The sequence below is a fragment of the Sarcophilus harrisii genome, chromosome 2 (assembly GCF_902635505.1).
Source record: "Sarcophilus harrisii chromosome 2, mSarHar1.11, whole genome shotgun sequence".
NCBI classification, from domain to species: domain Eukaryota; kingdom Metazoa; phylum Chordata; class Mammalia; order Dasyuromorphia; family Dasyuridae; genus Sarcophilus; species Sarcophilus harrisii.
The window spans coordinates 56,371,467-56,396,190 of NC_045427.1; the positions used below are offsets into that span (position 1 = coordinate 56,371,467).

At 40.9% G+C, this 24,724-nt stretch overlaps 1 protein-coding gene across 9 annotated transcripts in view; it reads left to right on the top strand.

Moving 5' to 3' along the window:
• RANBP10 (RAN binding protein 10) overlaps nt 1–24,724 on the top strand; it is a 152,796-nt gene that overhangs the window by 118,424 nt on the left and 9,648 nt on the right. For all 9 annotated transcript variants that reach the window (XR_004231647.1, XR_004231648.1, XM_031950253.1 and 6 more), the window contains 6 exons: nt 6,982–7,004; nt 11,636–11,820; nt 17,760–17,872; nt 21,991–22,099; nt 22,253–22,401; nt 23,479–23,674. Coding sequence is in view for 7 of the 9 variants with exons in the window: in XM_031950253.1 (XP_031806113.1) it covers nt 6,982–7,004; nt 11,636–11,820; nt 17,760–17,872; nt 21,991–22,099; nt 22,253–22,401; nt 23,479–23,674 (775 nt within the window). In the remaining 2 variants the exon portion in view is untranslated. The remainder of the gene's footprint in view (nt 1–6,981; nt 7,005–11,635; nt 11,821–17,759; nt 17,873–21,990; nt 22,100–22,252; nt 22,402–23,478; nt 23,675–24,724) is intronic.

The window sequence follows — 24,724 nt, forward strand, 5'->3', positions numbered from 1 at the left end:
CTCAGAGAACTGAGAACCTGGTAGGACTTCTGGATATTTGGCCAGGTTTTGTGTTTACTTTCCACTCCTCCATTTATTTTCACTGAGACTATTCAACCAGACTTGGAGGCGGCTTCTCACTTGTATAGCCTGAAGGTCTCTTTGAAGTTAAGGGATTTCAAAATCGTGCCTTGGGGACCTCATTTGAAACCTGTAGAAGATCTATATGCAGAGCACTGGAGGCTGTATGGTTTCTGTCTTAAACCACAAGTCATAGGAAATTCTAAATTTTAAAGTTGAATTACAGAATCTCAGAGTTGGAAGCAGACCCTCAAGGCCAGCTAGTTCTTAACTGAAGTAGAAATGTTCTTTACCTGAGAACCAACAAGTGGTGGTGGTCTTTTCTCCACTTCATGAGGCAGTCCATTCTACTTTTAAACAGCCTTTAGTTCAAGAAGGCTTTTCTGATCAATGTCTTAATTTTTCGAAACCCTTTGCAGCTTCCACCTAATCTCTGAAAGAAACTCTAGAAAGAAGATTGTAAAAAAAAAGTCACAAGCAGCTTCCTCAAAATCCTTATAAAGAAATAGCAATAGAAACACTACAGAGCAGCAAAGCCATCTGAAAACTTCTGAAAATTCAAAGATAATAAGTAAACTGAAGAAAAGTTCTGACACAAAACAATTTCATGAAAAACAACACTAATTATATACCTTTGACCCAGTTAAACCAAGTTCCAAAGTGATCAAATAAGGAGGAAAAGTACACATATGTATAAAAATATTTCTAGCACCTCTTTTTGTGTTGACAATTGGGAACAAAGAAAGTGCCCATCAACTGGGGAACAGCAGAACAAAACATGGTATACTGAATATACCGGAATACTGAAGGAATGGTGTGTCTTGGGAATACTTGTTTAAGCTGCTGTGGAATAAAGTGAACAGAACCAGAGTAATGTAGACCATGACAATGATGAAAAGAAAACAGCTTTGGGGATCTTACAAATTTTGAGCAGCACAATGAATATACACAATTCCAGTGGACTGATGGTAAGCATGCTTCCCTCATGACAGGAGGACTGCAGTCAGGATACAAAAGGAACCCTATTTTGGACAATGTGGGATTTTGTATTGCTTAACTGCATATTTGTAATGAGGGTTTGCTTTTCTTTTCAATTTAGGTGAGAGACAAAGAGACAATGTTCTCTCTCTCCTCAACTCCTAGCCCAAGACCAGAAGAAATGATAGTTTTTGACAGTTAGACAGTTACACAATAAATATATTAAATAAAGATATTAATTGTAGTTAAATCATCATTATATAATATATACATATATTATATAATTCTAATTAAAATTAAATATAAATATATTAAAAAGAAAAATAAACTCCATTTTTTTAGTCATAGTTTCAGCACAACAACAGTAAAGAAATTGGGAAAAGCAATAGTATTGTAGCTATCATCCAGTTTGATGGATTTTTTTACAGGTGAGAAAAATTAATGTCCAGAGAAGAAAGATGATGTCTCCTGATCTTATCCACTTAGATTTCTTCTTATAGTATTAGAACGAATGAAGAAAACAATAGACTTGCTACAATGTGTTGTTATGGACAGTGCACCCAATCAGGTGCCAGGAAGCCTGAGTCTGAATTCTCTGTCTGCTATTAACAACCTGTGTGATCATGAGTCACTTTGTCTTGTGAGGCCTTAGCTTTCTGACTTCTAAAGTGAGGGATTTGGTCCCTATGATCTCTAAAGCCCTTTAAGCTCTGCAATTCTGAAATCATTAAAATATCACAAAACTAATACATGGATCATTTTATCTCTTCCTCTCTCATTCCCACTTCCACGACTCCAGGCCCTTGCCCTGACTGTTGAAGTGACCTCCTTGAACCCTACCTACCTCCACTTTGTCCTTTGTCACATCTGTCTGTTCTTGCCAAACGTTTGTTCTAAGCATAGACCTGACCATAACTCTCCTGTTTAAAACTGTTGTCTCCTGAATAAAAAGTCTCAAAAAATGAAGTTTTGATTGTATAACCACTCAACTAATTCCAGTAAAAAAGAAAGGAAAGGAGGCATCTTTATTTTTTTTAGCCTTTTATTTTCAAAATATATGCATAGTTTTCAACATTCATCCTTGCAAAACCTTGTATTTCAAATTTTAAAATCCCTCTCTTCCTTCCACCCCTTCCCTTAGCAAGTACAATATATGTTAAACATGTAATTCTATACATATTTCCACATTTATCATGCTACACAAGAAAAATCAGATCAAAATGGAACAAAAATGAGAAAGAAAACAAAAAGCAAACAATAAAAAAAAGGTGAAAATATTATGTGGTAATTCACATTCAGTTCCCAGTCTTCTTTCTGGATATATCCAGATGTCTCTCTCCATCAAAAGTTTATTGAAACTGGCTGAATCACTTCATTGTTGAAAAGAGCAATATCCATCAGAATTGATCATTGTATAATCTTGTTGTTGCCATGTACAATGATCTCCTGATTCTACTCACATCACCTAACATCAGTTCTTGTAAGTCTCTTGAGACCTTTCTGAAATCATCCTGCTGATTGTTTCTTATAGAAAATAATATTCTGTTGCAGTCATGTACTACAACTTGTTTAGTCATTCCTCAATTGATGGGCATTCTTTCGATTTCCAATTCTTCACTACCACTAAAAAAACTGCTATATATATGTTTTAGTACAAATGGGTTCTTTTTACCTTTTTTAATCTCTTTGGGATGCAAACCTAATAGTATTATTATGGGATCAAAGCTTATACATAGCTTTATAGCCCTTTGGGCATAATTCAAATCACTCTCCAGAATCATTGGATCAGTTCATAACTTCATAACAGTATTTAACTTTTTAAAATAAGCTCAGGAATGTTTGCCCAGTGAGATTACATCCCAGGATACTGAAAGAAAGACTTGAGATGTGATAGCTAAACTACCAGTGTCAGTAGTAATCCTTGAGGAATTGTAAAGATCGGAAGAAGTGTGTGCAGATTAAAGATGGGCAAATTTGAGCCTCATTTTCAAAGAGATCAAGTTTAAAAAAAAAAAAAAACTACATACCTATGAGCATGGTATTATTCTCTTGACAGACAGCATTGTAGAGTCATGTTTGTAAAAACTTCAAGGAAGGTAGTGAGCCCACACTCACAGCAGAGAGTAAGAGAACTAATGTGCTGAATGACAAAATCAGAATCTAGAAAGATTCTAAAAGCCTACACCTAAAAGCTCACAAGCTTAGATTTAATAAGGATAACTCTCAAGTGCTGCCTTTTGATTTTTTTTTAAAAATCAGCTGTCCAAGCATATAAGATTAAGTCAGTAAACAGAAACTTATTAAGTAATGTATTAAGCACTAGGGATACAAAACAACCCTTGCTTCACAGAGCTTTCATTCTGATTCTAATGGAATCTGACAATTCTAATTGTCAAGTCAGAGGTACATCTCAGACCTGTACAGAGGACAAGGAAGAACTGAGAGGAGCTTCCTGCAAAAGGGGGCATTTGAGTCGAGTTCTGAAAGAAAGCAAGAAAATAGTCGGAAGGGAGAGAATTCCAGGCCTGGGAGGTGGCCTGCATGAGGCAGGAGGAGCAGAAAGGAACTCCATGGGATCACAGAGGGAGTGGCAGGGAGGAAAGGCTGAGAAAGCTGGGACATTGGGAAATGGCCACATCCATCCAGTGGCTGATGTTTGATCTTCCAAGTAGCAGGGAGCTAGGGAATGTGCAGAGAGTGGAGGGGCCCCCAAGAGAACATTGGCTCACCTCTCTCTGCTGGAGGAAAATCATTTTGACGTCTGAGTGAAGGATGGTTTAGGGGAGGGAATGACTAGAGGTGGTAGTTGTTGAGTCATTTCAGTCACTTCCAGTTCTTTGTGGGATTGTATCCAATCCATTTTTCCTGGCAGAGATACTAGGCTGATTTGTCATTTCCTTCTCCAGCACATTTTACAGATGATCAAACTGAGGCAAATGGGGTGAATTGACTTGCAGAGACACACAGCTAGGAATGTTTGAGGTCGGATTTGAACCCAGATCTTTTGGACTCCAAAAGGTCTATCCATTATGTCACCTAACTGTCCCTAGAAAGCTATTGCAATTAGAATATCTTAGTGTTTTCATTTTATTCTTCAGATGGTATTGTAAAAGAAAACAATGGTCTGTGGAGTTTTCAATAGTGTATCTTAAATGAGAAATGCTTCTAAAAATAACAGTTTCCATCTCTCAAGAAGAGAGAGGGACTAGGTTATGATGCCAAGACCTCTGTCCCTTTGAGAAAGGAGTTACATGATAGAAAAAGCTATGATTGTCTTTGCCCATTTTTTAAAAAAAGTTCACTTTAATAAGTTGATAATATCAAAAACAATAAAAATGCTTTTATAATAATTCAGGGATATGGTGACAAAGGCTTCATAAGAGTAGAAATTGAATGAGAGAGTCTATGAAAGATGTTGTGGAAACAGAAACAGCGACATTTGACCACTGATGGGATGTTTGTGAAGTGAATAAGAAATTGGGGTGGTCTGAGGGCCTGGAAGAATGATGGTGCCAGTAATAGGGAAATTTGGAAGAGGGGAGGCTTAGGGGAAAGACTCATGTGTTCTTTTATAAACATTTCCTTTTGAAGATGCCTATAGAACATTAGCTATTTGGACAGAATGTCCAAAAAGTAGGTGTGAATCAGTATTGTAGTTTGAGAGAGATTAAGTCTGAATGTATAAGTAATAAGTGTTACCTACCTCACAGGGTTGAGTTGTTATGAACAGAGCATTTTGTTAACATTGAAACATTGTAAAAATGAGAGTTCCTTCTGATTACTACTAGAAGTTTAGACAAATATCTAACTCAAGATATGTTGGCTCCAAATGGGTTCCCAGGAATCTATAGCTCACACATCTGCTGAGGGAGAAGAGATGCTTATTGAGACTAAACCACAGTGATATCAACTAAAATGTCATCTAGATAGATCCTTTTTGTTCACGACAGTATCAAGACCAAAGTGTTTTAAAACACATTAAAATTTTGGTTAGCTTTAAGAAAAACCTTCTGACTTAACATCAACTAATCAGCTACGTGGCACAGTGGATAGAATGCCAAGCCTGGAACCAGGAAGACCTGGGTTTAGATGTGACCTCAGACTCTTCCTAGCTCTGTGACCCTGGACATTTTGCCTCAGTTTCCTCATCTCTAAAATGAGATGGGAAAAGAAATCACAAACCACTCTCGCATCTTTGCAGAGAAAACTCCAAATTAGGATCATGAAGAGTTGGACACTACTGAAAGACTGAATGACTACAAAAAAAGTAAGAATAGTGTACAATATACAAACATGAAGGGATTCAAAACTTTCTGCAGTTTGTCTCCAACCTACCCTTTTGCAGCCTCATCTCATACTTTTGTTCTGATGATTGGTCTTAGCATCTTTGCCCTCATGGATTAGGAAAGACCTTTTCCCAGGTCTGGAATGCTCTTCTTTATCATCCTTGTTTATTAAGAGCTTATTCTTCCTTCTAGGTGCTACGTTGTCTCTCCCATTTACCCTGATTTCTTTTTTGTTTTTTTATTTATTTAATAGCCTTTTATTTACAGGTTATATGTATGGGTAACTTTACAGCATTGACAATTGCCAAACCTCTCGTTCCAATTTTTCTCCTCCTTCCCCCCACCTGCTCCCCCAGATGGCAGGATGACCAGTAGATGCTAAATATATTAAAATATAAATTAGATACACAATAAGCATACATGACCAAACCGTTATTTTGCTGTACCAAAAGAATCGGACTCTGAAATATTGTACAATTAGCCTGTGAAGGAAATCCAAAATACAGGTGGGCAAAAATATAGGGATTGGGAATTCAATGTAAAGATTTTTAGTCATCACCCAGAGTTCTTTCTCTGGGAGTAGCTGGTTCAGTTCATTACTGCTCCATTGGAAATGATTTGGTTGATCTCATTGCTGAGGATGGCCAGGTCCATCAGAACTGGTCATCATATAGTATTGTTATTGAAGTATATAATGATCTCCTGAGCCTGCTTGTTTCACTCAGCATCAGTTCATGTAAGTCTCCAGGCCTTTCTGAAATCATCCTGTTGGTCGTTTCTTACAGAACAATAATATTCCATAATATTCATATACCACAATTTATTCAGCCATTCTCCAATTGATGGGCATCCACTCAGTTTCCAGTTTCTGGCCACTACAAAGAGGGCTGCCACAAACATTCGTGCACATACAGGTCTCTTTCCCTTCTTTATGATCTCTTTGGGATATAAGCCCAGTAGTAACACTGCTGGATCAAAGGGTATGCACAGTTTGATAGCTTTTTGAGCATAGTTCCAAATTGCTCTCCAGAATGGTTGGATGTATTCACAGTTCCACCAACAATGTATTAGTGTCCCTGTTTTCCCACATCCCTTCCAACATTCTGCATTATCTTTCCCTGTCATTCTAGCCAGTCTGACAGGTGTGTAGTGCATTTACCCTGATTTCTGTACCTACCTGTCATCATTGTCCCTATTCCTGGAATCCCACCCCATTAAAGTATGCTCTCCTTCATCACATTTTATTTTACCTGTTTGCTTACATTTCACATGCTTCCTTAGGGGCTTAAGCTGTTTTTCATTTTGGCATCATGGGACCTCATACAATAGAAAGCACTTAATAACTGCTGGTTTAAGTTAGGGTTGATAAGGAGAAATAAAGGGAAATAGGAATTGTTTTTGAGTATCTGAAAAACCAGGTGGAGAAAGGCTTGAGCAGGAAAGACACCTGTTCCCTCTCAGTCTATCAGTACAAGCACTCTATTTTAAAATTCCCCTTTTCTCCCTCCCGCTCTCTTTTTACTAATTACAGATACATAGTAATATATGTGAGAGTGTGTGTATGTGTAAGTCTGTCTTCTACATCCATGAGACCTCAGTTCAATGTCTCCTCCATCCTTCCAGCTTCTGTTTAATGATTCTCATTTTCTCCTTACAGGTATAGCTTTTACAGACCTCCCGGTAAGTACTAATCTTTCTGTTTTCTGGTCATGATTTGGGAGGAGGGGACATTCCAATTTGCAGATAGAAAGGGTCAGTCCCAGGGAAAAGTGACTCCTCTCCTATTGCTCTGCTTTGGGATAGGTCTCTAGCACACTGTGAAACATAAGAGTTATCTCCATCCAATATAGGGATTCTGAAACTTTGTTCCAACCCACATCTCCTTTGTTTTTACTAATCCTCATGGAGTGCAGAGCCACTTAGGTGAAAAATGGCCACTGGGGGGACTGTGCAGCTGCTTGCTGTGAAGCAATGCTGAATTCTCTGTGTTTTGCTGTGTCTTAGACTTGTCCAGAATAGGGGAGAAAACCACCTGAATGCTACCACTCCTTCTCTAACCCTTCTCTGTCCCTCCCATGGCTATCCCCTAAGACATTCCACCATTTGGCAGTTTTGTTCAGTAACTGTTTATCAATACCTATGTAGGAAAGTTCAGCCTTTTAGTCTATTAGTTATTTACATCTTCATGTTAGTGGATTTAGCACAGCATGTAGCTGAGGTCAGTGAAGCTCAGTGAAAGAGCCAGCAGATGGATGCCCAAACTTCAGAAATTAGAAAGGTTGGAGATCACAAGTAACTTAGGTTTTATTGTTTACTGTTTTGCATTGATCTGGAAAGACTTGAACTTGTGCTGTACCAAGCCTAGCATGAGACACCCTTTGGCCTTCCACATTCATTATTCTAACTTCTGCATGAGGAAAAGGGGCTTCCCTAGATAGGTAAGGGGGGATATACAGCCTCAGATATATTAGAGCTTTGAGAGAAGCACTGATCTTTAGCTCCTTTTTGAGGGGGTGATTCTGTCTCACCTTGCAGGTACTGTCGCTGCAAAAGACAGACATTATCTTTTTTTTTTCCCCATAAAAGTTCCTGTCCAACCCTTAGTTTGTTGGAATGTTAGAAAGAGATATGAGGAGAAATAACCACTAGCAGAAATCAATGTTTCTCCTTTGTACCAGTCAATTTGGTCTAGCTTCTCTTTCTTTATTGTTACCTTCAGTATTCCTGCTTTCCCCCACCAGCAAAAGCATCCAGATTCTCTTTCTCTTCTCTCCACTCCTAACTCACTGTCTTGCTGTAAACCTCTTGCACATTAATTAGATGGGTTCTTCTCTGAGTGGTGCTTTGGACTCATTCATTCAAAAAATTATCATTGATCCCTACTGTGTAATAGATACTAAAATGGACACAAGGAGTTTAGAAGGGAATGAGGGAAAATAACAAAGAAAAAAATAATAGAATCCCATATGGTCATTCCAAGTACTATGAATATTGAGCCAAAGACTGACCAGATTCATTTCAACTTGGCAAGAGAAGAAGGGAGGTCAAAGAAGGTCTCATTGCATGGAAGGGACATGGGCACAGCTGAAAAGGTGAGAATCATGACTGAAAATGGGTTTCTGTCCTGCATAATGAGGCAGGTAATACCAGAAGAGATTTATGATAGACTAAGAGTGATTGTTTAGGTCCCATTGAAGAGAAAGGAAAGATTTAGTAGAAGTGAGGGAATGGTTTGGTGAGAGAGAAAGGAGATTGTGGTCAGAGGGGGAGTTTCCATTTTGGACAACAGTCCCAGGAATAAGAATCCAGAAGGTAGAATCACACTAGAGTACAATTTAAGTGGAATAAAGGCGATAGGAACCAAAAAGTCTGTATATACATTTGTTAGCATTATATAGCTAATGGTGAGGGAATAGGGTACAGGGAAGGCTCTGAATCAAGAGCTGAAGAAATGGATGGTGTGGACTAAAGACTAATAAAAAAGAAAAGGCTTGGAGAGAGGATTATGTAAATAGGTGAGATATTCAAAAAGCCCATCTATCAATTGAACTTGATGGAATGATGATCTGAAAAACAACAAAGAAGAGCAAGGAAGAATCCTAAGAGTTTAGAGAGAACCTTCACTGGAGGGAGACAGTATCTTGACAACATGACCTCAACTTAACTTATCTCTCCAGACTTCACTCTAAATAAAATCACTATTATAGCCTAATGGGTCTTACTGGGGACAGAGAATAAAATTTGCCTTTCTCATATTTTTCCCCTCTCCCCAGTAATAGGCTTCAGTAAATATTTTTTGATTGCCAAATATTCTCCAAAAGTAGATAGTTTGAGAAGGAAAATGAGATGAATTAGGTAGTTTTCTTTCTTTTGGTCTATGCTTCTATCAGGGTACTTGGAGAAAAGGATTCTTCTGTTCTGGGAAGCAATGAGAGTTGAGCTCACTAATCTACTAATAGTAAGACAGAAGTCAAGAAAAAGAGAACTCATTTTTCTTTGCCTCTACCATTGATCTAGCCCTTCCTGGACTGTACTATTTGTTTAAATAGATTGGACTTTGATCCCCTTTGCTTTAACCATCAAAGACATTGCCCTTCAACCTCAGTTTGATTTATGGAGTTGTTCCATTGTCCTGAGTCTCATTGGGACTTCCTGGCCAGTTGCCATAGAAACTAGTATGCTGTTTGCAAAAAGAATATTGATTTTAGGTGAAGAATGAGCAGGGGAAAAAAATGTTAAGGAAGGAGGAAAACTCATTGAGTTCATCTTTGTTGTCTCTAAAATGTCATATTTATTTTCATTTTCCCATATCTTTTTCCCAGTTTCTTAGTTTCATCTAGCAATAAAATCCTGGGGTGTTAAAAGCTAACCCAGCTCCCTCAATTTAAAAATAAGAAACCTAAGGGCCCAGAGGAGGAGAGGGAATTGCTCAAGATCAAACAACTTTTAGCATACTGTTACTAGTGGCTACACCAAGATTATTGGTTGTTTCTTTATTTGACTTATTTTTTATGACTTGCTTTTTACTGTTGGTTTACTGCCTTGTGGATGGAGACAGCCCATTTACTCCAGGAGCTTCCTAAGTCAAATCAGCACATATTCATTAAGTTTTGATGAAAAGGTCATCATAGAGATGACAGAAAGAAAGAAGGTACTGCCCTTGCATGATTTACAAAATGATAGGGAGTCGTAGGAAAGGAACAGTGCAGAAGAGATGTCAATCTGCCTGAAAATTTACATGAGATAAACAGAATGTGTGATTCAGATGAGAAATGCCATACGGATTCATAGGCTGGAAAGATCACTTGAAAGTTTCATGGTGCTAATAGATGCTGAGGTGAGCTTTGATGGAAGCAAAAGAATTAGGTTGATGAAGGAGAAAGGCCTTTTTTCTGGAGTCAGTAATAAAAAAAAAAAGTGTAATGTCTTAAGAGAGGATGGTTTGGAGAAATTAAGCATTTTTTACTATAGCAGAGAATTCTCACGAGAAGCAATGTTTCGAGAAGGTAGGGGTAGCCTTGACAAAAGCCCTTTAATAAAAGTCTGGCTAAGGAGTTTGAGGTTCATCTGATAGGCTGAATAAGGAGCTATTGAAAGTTTTTGAACTGATAAAAGGTTTGTTTTAATAAGACCAGTCTGACTGAAGTCTTTTAGATAAATTGGAGGGGAGAGAATTTGGAGGCTGTTGTAGTGATCTTGGAGGGAATTGATTTGGCTCAGTAAGGATCCTCTGCAAACAAATGGAAATAGGAATGACTCTCAGGTGAGTAGTCTGTGCTATAAATGCAGATTTTCTAGTAAGGATCATGGAAGCCATTAATGTGGATAGGATTTTAAGACAAAACCTTGGAGGTAGACTCCCATTTATCAGACAGGAGATTTATCAAGCCCCATAATGGTAAGGAGATGGTTGAATAATTAAGCAATACCTGCATGGGATACCCAGGGACATTCTCAATTTTTTCCCCAAATAGTTGGGAACTTAGATATGCGTTAAGAAGGTGCTGCTAACTTTAGCCTTATTCAGCTTTTCATTTCCTCTTTTTCTTCTCATCCCTCACCCCCCACTCCCTTCTAGGGATTCTTACATCAGATGAGATCTGGGCATCCAGTGTGCTTGAGATCCCTGAGAAGTGCCGTTAGATGGGGTAGGAGGGGTTCTCTTCTTTCTCTGGCTAACTTATGCTCTCCTTTCCCCTTTCATAGCATCATAAGATGTAGAATGCAAAGAAACCTTTGTGATCATCCAGTCCAGTCCTCTCATTTTACAAATGAAGAAACTGAGGCCCAGAGAAGAGGTTATTGCTGTTGGCTTTCTGATTTGTGGCACTTTATTGGGTGCTGCTCAGCTTGACCTGGCCTTGCTGGTCTTATTGGGCCCAGGAGTTTACCCTGTCCTGGAAAGTCTTAGCATCTAGCTAATGTAAAGGAGTGAGAGGAAGGACTAAAGCCAGAGAGAATCTAAGCTAGAGTCCAAGAGGTCTCCGCAGGAATCGTCTCCTTTGGAGGTCTCTCCCTCTCCTTGTTCTCCTAGTGAGGTGTCTGAGCACTCGGGGAGAGTAGGGCACAAGTGCCTCATGTGTCCTAGATGTAGCCTCTCCATCCTGCCTTCAGGCTAATCACCCCAAGGCAACCTGGGGATTCTCCTGAAATGAATCACCTTTTCCTAGTTCGTTGGCTTAGTTAAGACACCTCCCTCCAGAGTGTCACTCACCCATTCCAACTCATCGAACCCCATTCTTCATGGTATTGTGCCTGCTTTGCTCTCTCACAAGGCTGATTTTCTAACCAATGTTCCTTTTTCTTTCCAGGCAAACTTATACCCCACAGTAGGCTTGCAGACTCCTGGAGAGATCGTAGACGCCAACTTTGGGCAGCAACCCTTTGTGTTTGACATTGAGGACTACATGAGGGAATGGAGAGCAAAGATTCAGGGAACCATTAAGCGTTTTCCCATTGGTGACAGACTTGGGGAGTGGCAAGCCATGCTACAGAAGTGAGTCCTTGTTCCCCCTTTTTGGCCCCAGTCAACTGCTCTCATGTCAACCTCCTCATCTCTATTTTCTCATAGCCTGAGGGTGGTGGCTCTTGGCTCTTAAAGTTACAGCTTTCCCTGAATTGGTCTGAAGGATAAAATTTGGGTCTACCAGCATCCTTGGCTCTCTTTTATTTTGCCCAAGCTGCTTGCTCCTAGAATCTTTAGGTAATGACTCAAGTAATGAAGTTACTTTGGGTTGAATTTTGCCCAAAGGGGCTCTCGGTCAGTATTTGGACCTTCTTTGTAATTGAGGGTGGGGAGGAATGGTTCAAGCAGAGAGGATGTTCTGGTGCTCTCTTTGGCTTCTTTCTGCACTAAGAATCTGTGAAGCCCCAACCTGTATCTGAAGATCAGCCCTGAGACAGATCTTTCTAGCAAAGTAGTAAAAAAACAAAACAAAACAAAAAAAAAACTTTGTTCTTATTGTACATTAGAAATTTGGCCAGGGTAGGGACATAGCAGGCTCTGGTTCAAGCTGTCTAGTTAGCTGTCTTAACTGATACTGAAAGGATTGAGAGTCATTGTGATTAGATAATGAAACTTTAGGGAAAGGTACATATAATCTCAGCTTGATTCATAGCTTCACTCTTATTTTAGAGCCTGATTTGGGCAAGGTCATTTCCCTTTTCTGCGTCTCATTTTCTGTCCCTGTGTGCATGTTCATCTTAATTTCCTATAGTTTTTTTACAATTCTTGCAGGTTAGGCTAAGAAGGAAAGGGTTTAATTGTCTTAGTCAGTGACTTCAGAGTCCTAGTATCCAATAGCTTTGGGAACTGATTGTCTGGGAGTCCTGTGGCAGATTTAGGGGGCCACAGCCATTAGAGGAGACAATGTGAGACTTACCAGGCCAATCAGATCTTGCTTAAGCTTGGGAACCTTCTGAGCTCTGTTTGACCTCACATTAAAAAAAGCAGCTGAGGGTTCTTTTGATCTGCTTCTGGCAGCCTCCAGTCCCTGATAAGAGGTTCTTCTTACCTAGAGCAGCTCTCTTTGTTTGAAGCAGCTGATGGTGTTGAATGGACCCAGAGCCAACCGGGGACTGGGGGTAAAGTCCACACTGATCACAGTCCTCTGTGCTTGTTGCTTTTCTCTTGTTCTGACATTCACATCAGCTGCTGCTCAAGGAAGGGAATAATAGTTGCCTTACCTCCCTCACAGAGTTGGTTGTGAGGGAAAGGACCTTGTAAACCTCCAAGCTCTGTTTAAAAAAAAAAAAAAAAAAGTGTTTTTATTTCCTGCCCAACAGTGATGGTCTTTAGAGAGTGCAGAAATCGTTGTACCCTGTACCCAGAGAGGAAGTTTAAAAAGGAGAAACCATCATCCCTTGCTGAGCTGATGTTCTGTGCATGTTCTGGGGCTTCTGCCCTCCAGCACATACCTGACTTTCAAGGCTCCACAGCAGTCCAGAAATACCACACAGATAGATACACAGCATCAGCAGGACACCGGCCTTGGTTTATTACAAGAATTCCCCATTTTTAAAAATGTCAATTCATCTGAACCCAGCTACTTTCAAGTTTCCCTGTCCCATTGAATTATGTTGCTGATTTTTAGATTGGATGCGATCTTAGAGATGATCAGTAGCACTTCTAATCTCCAGGGCTGGGAATTCATAAGGCAGCTTATGCCATTTTTTTTAAAACACCTTTCATCATTAGAAAGTTCTTATGGGGGGTTATCAGCTTCCCTATGTACTATATTTATTGACTCTTGTTAAGTGAAGATTATTTTCTTTTTTATTCTTGATCACTTTTTTTATGATTTTCATTTTTAAAAAACCACCAAAAATTAGTGGGAAATGTCTTGTCTTTCATTTTCTGGAGTAAAGTGATCCTAATTCTGAGACTTGAAGAGTGAGTTAGGTTTCTTCCTATCCTGCTAGCCTTGGCCCCTTCTCAAAGCAAGGGAGAAGGAGGAACATTGGGCTGGTAAAGAAGGGAGACTTGGCATATCTCAGTCTTAGGAAGAGTAGGTTGAACTTCAGTGAAACCTCCTTGTGCTCTAAGAGTTCAGATGTGTAGGCTATTAAATTTAAAAAAAAAAAAAAAAAAAAAAAAGAGAGAATCCCAATGATAAATTTATAAAGTTATAAATCAATAATTAATAAAGTGGTTTAGTGATTAATAAAATTATAAATCAAAAAAAAAAAGAGTTCAGATGTGAGAAACATCAGGCCATCTCCTGTTCTGTGCCTCACCCCCCCCCACCCCACCCCACCCCTTTTTTTTTTTTTTTTTTGCTGAAGCAATTAGGATTAAGTGACTTGCCCAGGGTCAAACTGGCTATGTGTTAAGTTCTGAGACCAGATTTGAGCTCGGATCCTCCTGACTTCAGGGCTGGTGCTCTGTCCACTGTGCCACCCAGCTACCCCTGTTCTGCCTTATTTTGCTGAATGAATCACTCTCCCTCTCTCTTCCTCCCTTCTCTCTCTCTCCCTTCCTCTCCTTCTTCCTTTCTCTTTCTTGCCTCTTCTCATTTTCTCTCTCTCTCTCTGACTTTTCAATAGAAAGAAATATGAAAATAAAAAAAACTCAATTACTGAAATAGAAATGACTTCTATTTGCCATTTGTCTTTGGCAATAAGTCTGTTTGTGCATTGAGTGAACATGGTTATTCCAAGCCATATTGAGCTAATTCAACAGTTTCTAATAAAATGTTTCCATATAAAGTCTTTGGATGCTGAATTTCTGGAAGCTGGCTTGAGTAGCGAACTCTGGATAACGGAGCTGTCATGAAGGGAGTCTGTTTCTAAGAAAGGAGCAGGTCTACACTTATAAACAGTAACAGACACTCACGGGCACAGACCTTCATAAGAATGCCCTCAAATGTACACATACCCACACATGGAAAGTCCTATTCTTACAGGAGGAATCATATCTGGGGTCCCACCCCACACAAGAATCCAGTCCTCCCATCTGCTGCTCTGCCAATTGTTATCCAGCCTATATGTAAATCTTTCTAGTGATGAGGAACTAGTACCTAACGAAACATTCAATGTTAGACAGTCCTAATGGTTGCAACTGATCTTTTGTTTTTGAGGCAGTTGGAATGAGGTGACTTCCCCAAGGACACACAGCTAGGAAGTATTAAGTGTCTGAGGTCAGATTTGAACTCAGGTCCTCCTGACTTTAGAGCTGGTGCACTATCCACTCGGATATCTAGCTGTCCTGACAGTCTTAATTATTAAAAAGTTCTTTCTTTATTCTGCTGAACTGAATAATAATAGTAGTGGTTCCCATTTCTGCAATATTTTAAGAGTTGGAAGGCATTTTCCTAATAACAACCTAATTCACAAGTACTGTTATCCCCATTTTGCCCATGAGCTTTTGTTTCTTTGGTTATAGAGCTTATAGGTTTCAGAGCTAGCATTTGGAATCTTACCTCCTGACTCTAGGTCCGGTTCTCTCTCTACTACACCACACTGTCTCCCATCTATCTCTTTCTTTATAAGGTCTACCCATTGGTCTTCATTCTGCCCTCTTCTACATGGCATTCCTTTAAATTCTAGAAACTATTCTAATACTTTCCATATGTTAGCATGACTAGAAAAGGCCGACAAAGGTATATCCAGGTGCACACACACACTTATGCATATTTGCATGTGCATGGTACAAACATGAAGGTCCTCTCTGGATTTTCCCAATCCTGTCTCTGGAGGTAAAGTGGACTTGGGAAAGTAGCTTCTTAGTGAATGACCTCTCAGAAGCTATTCATCTCATCAGATTTTTTTATACAAGATTTCTTCTCTCCTTGTAGGCTTAATGATTGGTTTTAGAAGATCCAGCTTGACTTCTCCTTCCCCCAACTCTTGTTCAGTGACAAGCAGAGTAGATGGTTTCTCAGATAGGGGCAGAGCCAGCATTTCCAAAGGCTTAATAGAGTCTAGTGATGGTGATGTGTCTGCAAGAAATCAGCACAGCCAGCTTGGCCCATCATGGGGCAGTGAGAGGAAACATTCTAGTACCTCCTGAACATCTTGCAGGCTTTCTCAAGCTAAATTATTTTGAGACTGCTTCTCAGGAAGTATACAGCAGAGAAATTAGCTCTCTTTCTGGTGCCTAATGTCTTTGAGGTCCCACGAGGAAGCTATTCCAAAAGTGATTTCTTGGCATTTTAAGTGCCTGAGAGAATCACACTAAGAAGTACCAGGCAGCTCATCCACTGCAATTAGCCTCCTGCTTCAACATGGACTGTGGCCATCCATTCCCTCCTAGCACCCACTGCAGTCAAATCCAGGGGCTTAAATGAAGAATAGTCCTGGTCAGGTTGTTGGAACTAGAAGGAGTCTTAGATGTCAGCAGATGTAACATTAGGAACCTTAAAGACCATCTTCCCAAGGAGAGACTAGCTTAGGAAGTTGGAGGGCTTGCCTTCAGGTATCAGGGAGCCATGAATAGGCTCAGGCCCTTTGGCTCCAGAGCCATTGCTTTCCCTGGATTTGCTTCTCTTTCTAGTTCAGGAATTCTTATCATTTTTTTTAGCAAATTACTCTGGCTTCCCAGTGAAACTTAGAGAGACCCCATCTCAGAATACAGAATAGGATTAACAGGGGGGACCAATTATATTGTAATATCACTCTTTATGTCTAAATCATGAACCCATTTTGACCTTATCTTGGTATACAATGTAGGTGTAGGTGTGGGTCAATACCTAGTTTCTGCCATACTAGTTTACAATTTTCCCAGCAGTTTTTGTCAAATAGTGAGTTCTTATCCCAAAAGCTGGAGTTTGTCCAGTGGTTTGTCAAACACTAGATTGCTATAGTTATTGACTATTCTGTCCTGTGATCCTAACTTATTCCACCGACAGACTACTCTATTTCTTAGCCACTACCAAATGGTTTTGATGACCACTGCTTTATAATATATTTTAGATCTGGCACAGCTAGGCCACCTTCATTGGTAAATTTTTTTTCATTAATTACCTTGAAATTCTTAACCTTTTGTTTTTTCCAGAAGAACTTTATTATTTTTTCTAGGTCTATAAAATAATTTCTTGGGAGTTTGAGTGATATGACAGTAAATAAATAAATTAATTTAGGTCTTATCATTTTTATTATATTCATTCAGCCTATCCTAAGCACTTGATATTTTTGCATCTGACTAGATCCAACTTTATTTGTTTGGGAAGTGGTTTATAGTTGTGTTCATATAGTTCCTGACTTTTCCTTGGCAGATAGATTCCCAAATATTTTATACTATTGACAGTTATTTTGAATGGAATTTCTCTTTGTATCTCTTGTTGTTGGATTTTGTTAGTGATGTATAAGAATGCTGATGATTTATGTGGATTTATTTTGTATCCTGCAACTTTGCTGAAATTGTAAATTGTTTCTAGTAGTTTTTTACTTAATTCTCTAGGATTCTTTAAGTATACCATCATATCATCTGCAAAGAGTGATAATTTGACTGCCTCATTACCTGCTCCAATTTCTTTAATCTTATTTTCTTCTCTTACTGCCAGTGCTAACATTTCTAATACAGTATTGAACAGTAATGGTGATAGTGGGCAACCTTGTTTCACTCCTAATCTTACTGGGAATAGGAACCAATTATATTGAAATACAGTTATCCAAAGTTTGTTCAAATTCTTAGATCCTGTGTCCAAAAGTCCTGATCTAGTCTCAATATAAATGATAAGAGTGAGACTCCTAGCAGCTGAGCCAGGAAATCCAGATCTCTTGACTGCTGGCCAAGAGCTATTTTCTTCTCTGTAAGTTGGATCTAGTGCTTTTTCAATACAATACTAAAAGCTGTATGTCCAGAGCCTCCACTCATGGTACAGTCACATTCTATTTTTGCAAAGTTGCTTTTTTGGATGTCACTATTTATCTGGGTTTTTTTTTGTTGTTGTTGTTTTGTTTTGTTTATTTGTTTGTTTTGTTTTTTGTTTTTAGCATGGTCTCTTCCTACCTGGTGCATCATGGGTATTGTGCTACTGCCACAGCTTTTGCCCGTATGACAGAAACCACGATTCAGGAAGAACAGACTTCCATCAAGAACAGACAAAGTAAGACCAAGATTCCTCCCTCACCCTCCCATCCTGCTCCCCACTTCTCTGTGAGCTCCTCATCTTAGACCTCCTTTTTCTCTGGTTTCAATGATGCTAGCCTTAGCCTATAGGAGGCCAGCAGAACCCTTGAACTTCGGCTTTGGTCCTCCTCTTGGTAGAAGTCTCCTGAGTGGACCCAGTTCACTGGAGATGCTCAGCCCACCAGCTCTAACTGTCCCCTTTTCCTTGTGATAGGATTTAGGAGCAGAAGGGTTTTTAGAGACCTGCTGTTCCAGCCTGACCGTTTTCTTTCTTTCTTTCTTTCTTTTTTAATAGCTTTTTATTTACAAGTTATATGCATGGTTACAGCATTGACAATTGCCAAACCTTTTGTTCCAATTTTTCCCCTCCTTTCCCCCACCCCCTCCCCTAGATGGCAGGATAACCAGTAGATGTTAAATATATTAAAGTATAAATTGGATACATAATAACTATACATGACCAAACTGTTATTTGCTGTACAAAAAGAATCGGACTCTGAAATATTGTACAATTAGCCTGTGAAGGAAATCCAAAATGCAGGTGGGCAAAAATATAGGGATTGGGAATTCAATGTAATGGTTTTTAGTCATGTCCCAGAATTCTTTCATTGGGTGTAGCTGGTTCTGTTCATTACTGCTCCATTGGAACTGATTGGTTCATCTCATTGCTGAAGATGGCTAGGTCCATCAGAATTGATCATCATATTGTTGCTGAAGTATATAATGATCTCCTGAGCCTGCTTGTTTCACTCAGCATCAGTTCATGTAAGTCTCTCCAGACCTTTCTGAAATCCTCCTGCAGGTCATTTCTTACCAAACAATAATATTCCGTAATATTGATATACCACAATTTATTCAGCCATTCTCCAACTGATGGGCATCCACTCAGTTTCCAGTTTCTGGTCACTACAAAGAGGGCTGCCACAAACATTCGTGCACATACAGGTCTCTTTCCCTTCTTTATGATCTCTTTGGGATATAAACCCAGTAGTAACACTGCTAGATCAAAGGGTATGCACAGTTTGATAGCTTTTTGAGCATAGTTCCAAATTGCTCTCCAAAATGGTTGGATGTATTCACAATTTCACCAACAATGTATTAGTGTCCCTGTTTTTCCACCTCCCCTCCAACATTCCGCATTATCTTTCCCTGTCATTCTAGCCAGTCTGAAAGCTGACCATTTTCTTTAGCCAGATCCTACAGGACTGATTCTTTTCTTGATATGAACAAAACTCACTTTCTCCATTATATTCTGGCTGCGGGTCTAGGATCCAGAGCCCTGGCAAGCTTGCATTCCAAGCCTCCTCTGTGTGGATTTGTCATTCCCTTGAAAATTGGTTCCCATTGAACTTTATTGTTTTACTCAGATCACTTAGAGCTCTGCTGAGTCATTTGTCTTCTCCTTAGCTACTAGCAAGGCCTGGGCCTTCTGTCCTCCCTTCATCAAGCAGCTGTTCATGTCAATAGCTAAAGAAAGAACTGAGGGACTCGGGACTATCAAAGGGTCTGTTGTTCAGGAGTCTTCAGCGGGCAGTGCTCTCCTCTCTATGACCTCCCCTACTTCCACAGGGCTCAAGAGGCTTCCAAGGGATCCTAGCTGTCCTACCCTAAAAGAGTCACCAACAATTCATAATTGTCTGGGCCCTGCTGGTGTAGTCATAACAAAATGTTCAAATTGTAGATAGTCTGTCTAAAGGAATAACCTTAGAAAATGAATGTTAGAAGGAAAGAGTGAAGAGTTCCCACATGGCCCTGAAGATGTATTTTCTTCCTTCTCAGGTTCCTCTGGCATAGAAATGAAAGGAAAAAGAGAAAATAGTGTGGGTGGGTGGTTGTCTCTATACCAGTCTCTGAAACTGTGTCATTTGTGTATATATTTGTGTTTGTGTCTCCCAGAAAAACATCAAGTAGATGGGCAATACAAAAGGGAGCAACAGAGCAAGTCCCAACCATGGGACCTGCATCTGAGAAAGAGCAAGCCAGAGATGACTTCCAAGCAGGCAGATAAGATCTGGGGTAAAGAATGAAATGGAGTAGTACAAAGCCTGCGAAAATCAGATTTGGAAATAAGAGAGAGAGAAAAAGGGGGGTAAAAAGCTTCAAACTCTCAGACTTGTGGAGAAAAATGTAGTCAGAAAACATCCTACTATCCTACCCTGTCTTTGGGGCTCTTCTTTTGATTTGAATAATCACAGGAGCAGTAGTTTGCATAGCTCTAGTTCTCTTAAGAGTTACAGAGCACTTCCCTTACAACCCCCAATGCAGTACCTGTCTCCATTTTGTCTGGTCTGTAACCCATTTATAGTAAGTGTCAGAATTGGGCTTCATAAAATCATGCACTGAAGCTGGGGGGAACTCAGGACATGAACAGACTAAAAGCTAGTATGAAGAATTAAGGCTTCTGCCTTAATTGGTGCATAGAGCACCAGTTCTGAAGTCAGGAGGACCTGAGTTCAAATGTGGCCTCAGACACTTAACACTTCCTAGCTATGTGACCTTGGGCAACTCACTTAACCCCAGTTGCCTCACCCATAAAGAGAGAGAGAGAGAATAAGTGTGAGCCTAGTTTAGCAGTATATACCAGAAGATGAAAAGATATTCATGCTCTCAGAACTCATAATTCCATGCAAGAAGGTACCCTACAAGAATGACCACAAACAAAAAAGCATTATCTGTTCAAAAAGTCTGAAAATCCAACACTAGGAAAGTGGTCAAATTATGTTGCATTAACTTAATGGATTACTCTAATTACTAAATTAGGAGTATACAAAAGAAATCAAAAGATTCTATTTGTATGAAACAATGCCATGTGAAAAAAAGTCCCAAACCCCAATGCATTACAGATGTAAAGAATAAAAGGAAATGAAAATGAATGTACAAAGGATCCCGATGAGGACTTAGTAGGAGTAATGGAAAACCTAGGCTATTGTAGGCATTGAAATGAATGAGTTTAAATGTAGAGTTACTGTGCAGTAGTGATGTTAGAACTTTTTAATAATTCAGTATTGAAAGAAAGAAAAGCTTCCTTGGTCCTTGGCAGAAGGAAGGGGCATTCATGGTAAAGCTCTACCTCCGGGGATCTGCTCAAGTTCCTTCTGGCTCATCAGGGTCTTCTTGCTCTCCATTGTGCTGTCCAGCTTTCTTTATAGCACAGGTCAGTGGGTCTGGATAGCACCAACATGTCACTGGACATCTCCTCAGAGCTTAAGCAAGCGCTGTCCTTGATGGCCAGCTGATTGCAATTTCCCAGTCTCCCTCCCACCAGACTCTCCCTTTCTAATTACACTGTGAGGTCAAATCAGTGTTGCAAAAAACACCAGGTCTTCACTCAGAAGTCATGGAGTCAGAACCTGACTCTGTGTGGCCTGGGCTGGGAAGCTGGAGGTGTGCGGCTCTGACCTTGCCCCAGGTACTTGCGGGCACTTTGCACCATTGTGTGCCGTGTATTCCTCATGTGTAAAGGGAGGGAGGAGGGCGCAGTGACCCCTGAACTGACCCTCTGAGGATGTGATAAGCGCATAGATGGACCGTGGGCAAGCCATTTCTCCTTTGTGCCCTTCTGTGTGACTGGAGAAGCTTGTGCTGGGCGACTGCTCCGGTCCCCTTCAGCTCAAAAGCCTCCGACCTTCTCACTCTCCTGGCAGCTCCCTGCCGAGGTGGGCCCGCTCTGCACTTCTAGCTCTGTCATCTTCTGTTCCTCTGTGGGGACTCTGCCTTCCACCGAGGGGACGCTTCCCCCACGTTTGTCCTGCCCCACCTCAGCCATGTCTCTGCCTTTCCGGCTGTCATCTCTGCCTCCAGAAATCCTTCCCTTTCCTTGTGGCCCAGTGTGGTGCAGACACGCCTCCTCAGGTTTCTTCTGCTTAGCCTCTAACGCTTCCTTTACGTTGCATCTCCCTTATATTGTTGCTACTTGTCTCTGTCTCTTCCCCATCCTTTTGGTCATAAACTCCTATGTCATATCTGCCTGCCTCCAGTACCTTGTCCGTTGCGGATTCTTCCATCAGTGGCACTGAGATGGGCTGAGCAGGCAGAGTATTGAAATGGGTTTCTCTTTTGCTCCTGGAATCCCGACTGCTGTGCTCTTGCTTACAGGAATACAAAAGCTTATGCTGGCAGGCCGAGTGGGAGAGGCCATAGAGGCCACCCAGCAGCTCTATCCTGGTCTCCTGGAGCACAACCCCAACCTGCTCTTCATGTTGAAGTAAGTTGGTAGCCCAAGTGACTATCTCCATTGCCTAGCCTGTGGGGCCTGGGGCTTCTGGCCCTCTTGGCTCTGACACAGCTACTTATGGAACCAACCAAAGTGTGTACTTAAAGCATTTCCCCTCTGCTCCTTCCCTGCCTCCCCCACCAGGTGCCGGCAGTTTGTGGAGATGGTGAATGGAACAGACAGTGAAGTTCGTTGTTTTAGTGCTCGAAGCCCCAAATCCCAAGACAGCTACCCAGGGTCCCCCAGCCTCAGCCCTAGACATGGACCCAGCAATTCCCATCTGCACAGCACCGGTAAGCCCATGCTTTTTGATATCCATAATAGAGGGCACAGTGAAAAGTATTAAAGAATCTTTCTTCAGAAACTCTTGGCCCAGATTTGAAACTGACTCTAGCTAGACTCTATCAGCTTTTATGATCCTGGGCAAACCCTAAACCTTTTTAAACCTTAGTTTCTTTATCTGTAAAATGGGAATAGTGATATTTGCACTGCCTTCTTCACAGAATTAGTTTGGAAAATGTTTCTTTATAAATCCTTAAAATAAAATAATTGGACAGAGAAATCTGAACTGTCATTTTTCTTGCTGGTATGGGACTATTCTTTAGGCTTCTATGTAAGGCCTATGACTAATTATCTCCCAGGACCTGGCCTTTTGGAGACTTTTCTCTGTGCTTACCAAGTTCCCTGATGGCTCATATAAATAAGTGACCTAAAGCATGATGTCAGAAGGCAGAGTATAGGAGTACTTGGGTCAGGATATACAAGTTCAGTGGAGCATGGCTACTCTTGGGGAAGTAGGAGAACAGGTTTGGAGAAGGGTTTGAAACAAGAGGCCAATGAGAGGTGATGAAGCTGGTTTCCTGTGTGCTCCCTAGAGCATCTTTTAGAAGAGGGAAGGAATTTCTGAATTCCTTGACCAGGGAAGGAGCAAGGGATCTGCTTTACATGCCATTTTGGCAGGGCTGATACTAGACAGGAAATGCCCAGAGCAGCAATGATGTTACTGGTTTTAATGGAGCCCTAAAACCTAGAAGAAAGTCTTTGTGCCACTAGGTGACGTTCTCCTTTAGGCGAGATCCTTGCTAGGGAAGTCTCAGTCCTCAGGATAACCTAGAGCAGAAGCAGCTTGCCAGTATAAGTCCCAGAGTAAAACTCAAGTGTTTGACATTGCTGTTGCTGTCTCTTGGGCCATGGCTTTGAGGAAATCAGTATATCAGGATCCTGACAAAGAGGTCTCTGGGGACCCTTTCTTTCCTGTAGCTATCTCTAGGCTCATGCTTCCATGCCAGCAGGAAGCAGAATCGATAGGTTACTTGTTTTCTGCCAGGTGCCACTCATCCAGCCTTTTGGCTCTGTTCTCTTGTTTTCAGGAGCAGAAAGCCCGAGCTGTAGCAATGGGGTCACATCCACCAAAAGCAAACAGAGTCACAGTAAATACCCAGCCCTGAGCTCCTCCTCATCGTCGTCGTCCTCCTCCTCCCCTTCGTCAATCAACTACTCTGAGTCCAACTCCACAGACTCCACCAAATCCCAGCAACACAGTAGTACAAGTAACCAAGAGACCAGGTAACATGCCTTTCTTCTTTGTTCTTGGGGCAGGCCCTGGTGCAGAAGCAGTGGCCACTCTGAGGGCCTTGCCCCTGACAGCACCACACTCTAACTAGCGCTTTCTTCCTCCTGTCCCCTCATCCCCACCACCCTTGCATAATCAGTCCACCTCTCTCGCAGTAACAGTCAGCTTGACTCCAGGAACCCTGAACTTTTAAGTCAGCTTGTTAATGCTTTCCTTTCCCAGACAAGACTCTACCTTAAGAATATTCCTTTGAGTTTATAGAGCTTTTCTGAACTCCATGGTCAGTATTGCTGAAAGGGACAGGACTCTTAGGATGACCAAGCCCCCAAGAACACTATAACTCTGTTTAGTTGTCACCACTTCCTGGCTGGGCTAGATTAGACTTGAGCTGAAGGTAGGGAGAGGACAATTCCCTGGTAATTTCTGGGGTTCATTGGCTTGGGAGTGAGGCCATGGGATAGAATTTGTCTTTACGAATTAACAAGGAAACTTCATTGCCGAACTTAGTTCAGACCCAGTGAGCCCCGGCCTCTGGCCCAGGCCAGGCACTTTTATGAGCAAAGTGCTTTAGTCATTCTGATGCTGGAACTGATGTCTCTCCACTCAGGCATCAGAGAAACTAAGGGTTAAGTTGTCTTCCCTACTGTTGTCAAGATGACCATTTCCAGCAATGCTGACTAAGACCTTTAGGTCTACCTGGAATAGTCAGAGGCCTGGGGGGGATCTATTAGGGGTCCTGTAGGATTCAGCTTAAGAGGCATTCCAAGTTCATGGCCCAATGGATGGGGAGTCAGGGAGAAAAGGATACTTGGGGAAAGAAGAGGGAATCTGAAAGAGCTCATTCTAAGGGCTTGGAGAGAAACTTCTGTCCCTTGCCAACCTTAAGGATTTCATGAAAAGAATACTGACTTTGGAGTCACAAAGACCTGAATTCAAATATATACGTCACTGTTTTAATACCTTTCTTTTTTCTCTCTGGCCCTATTTCCTCAGCAAAAATGAAGGCATTTGACTAGGTCATCTAGATCCCTTCCAACTCTACA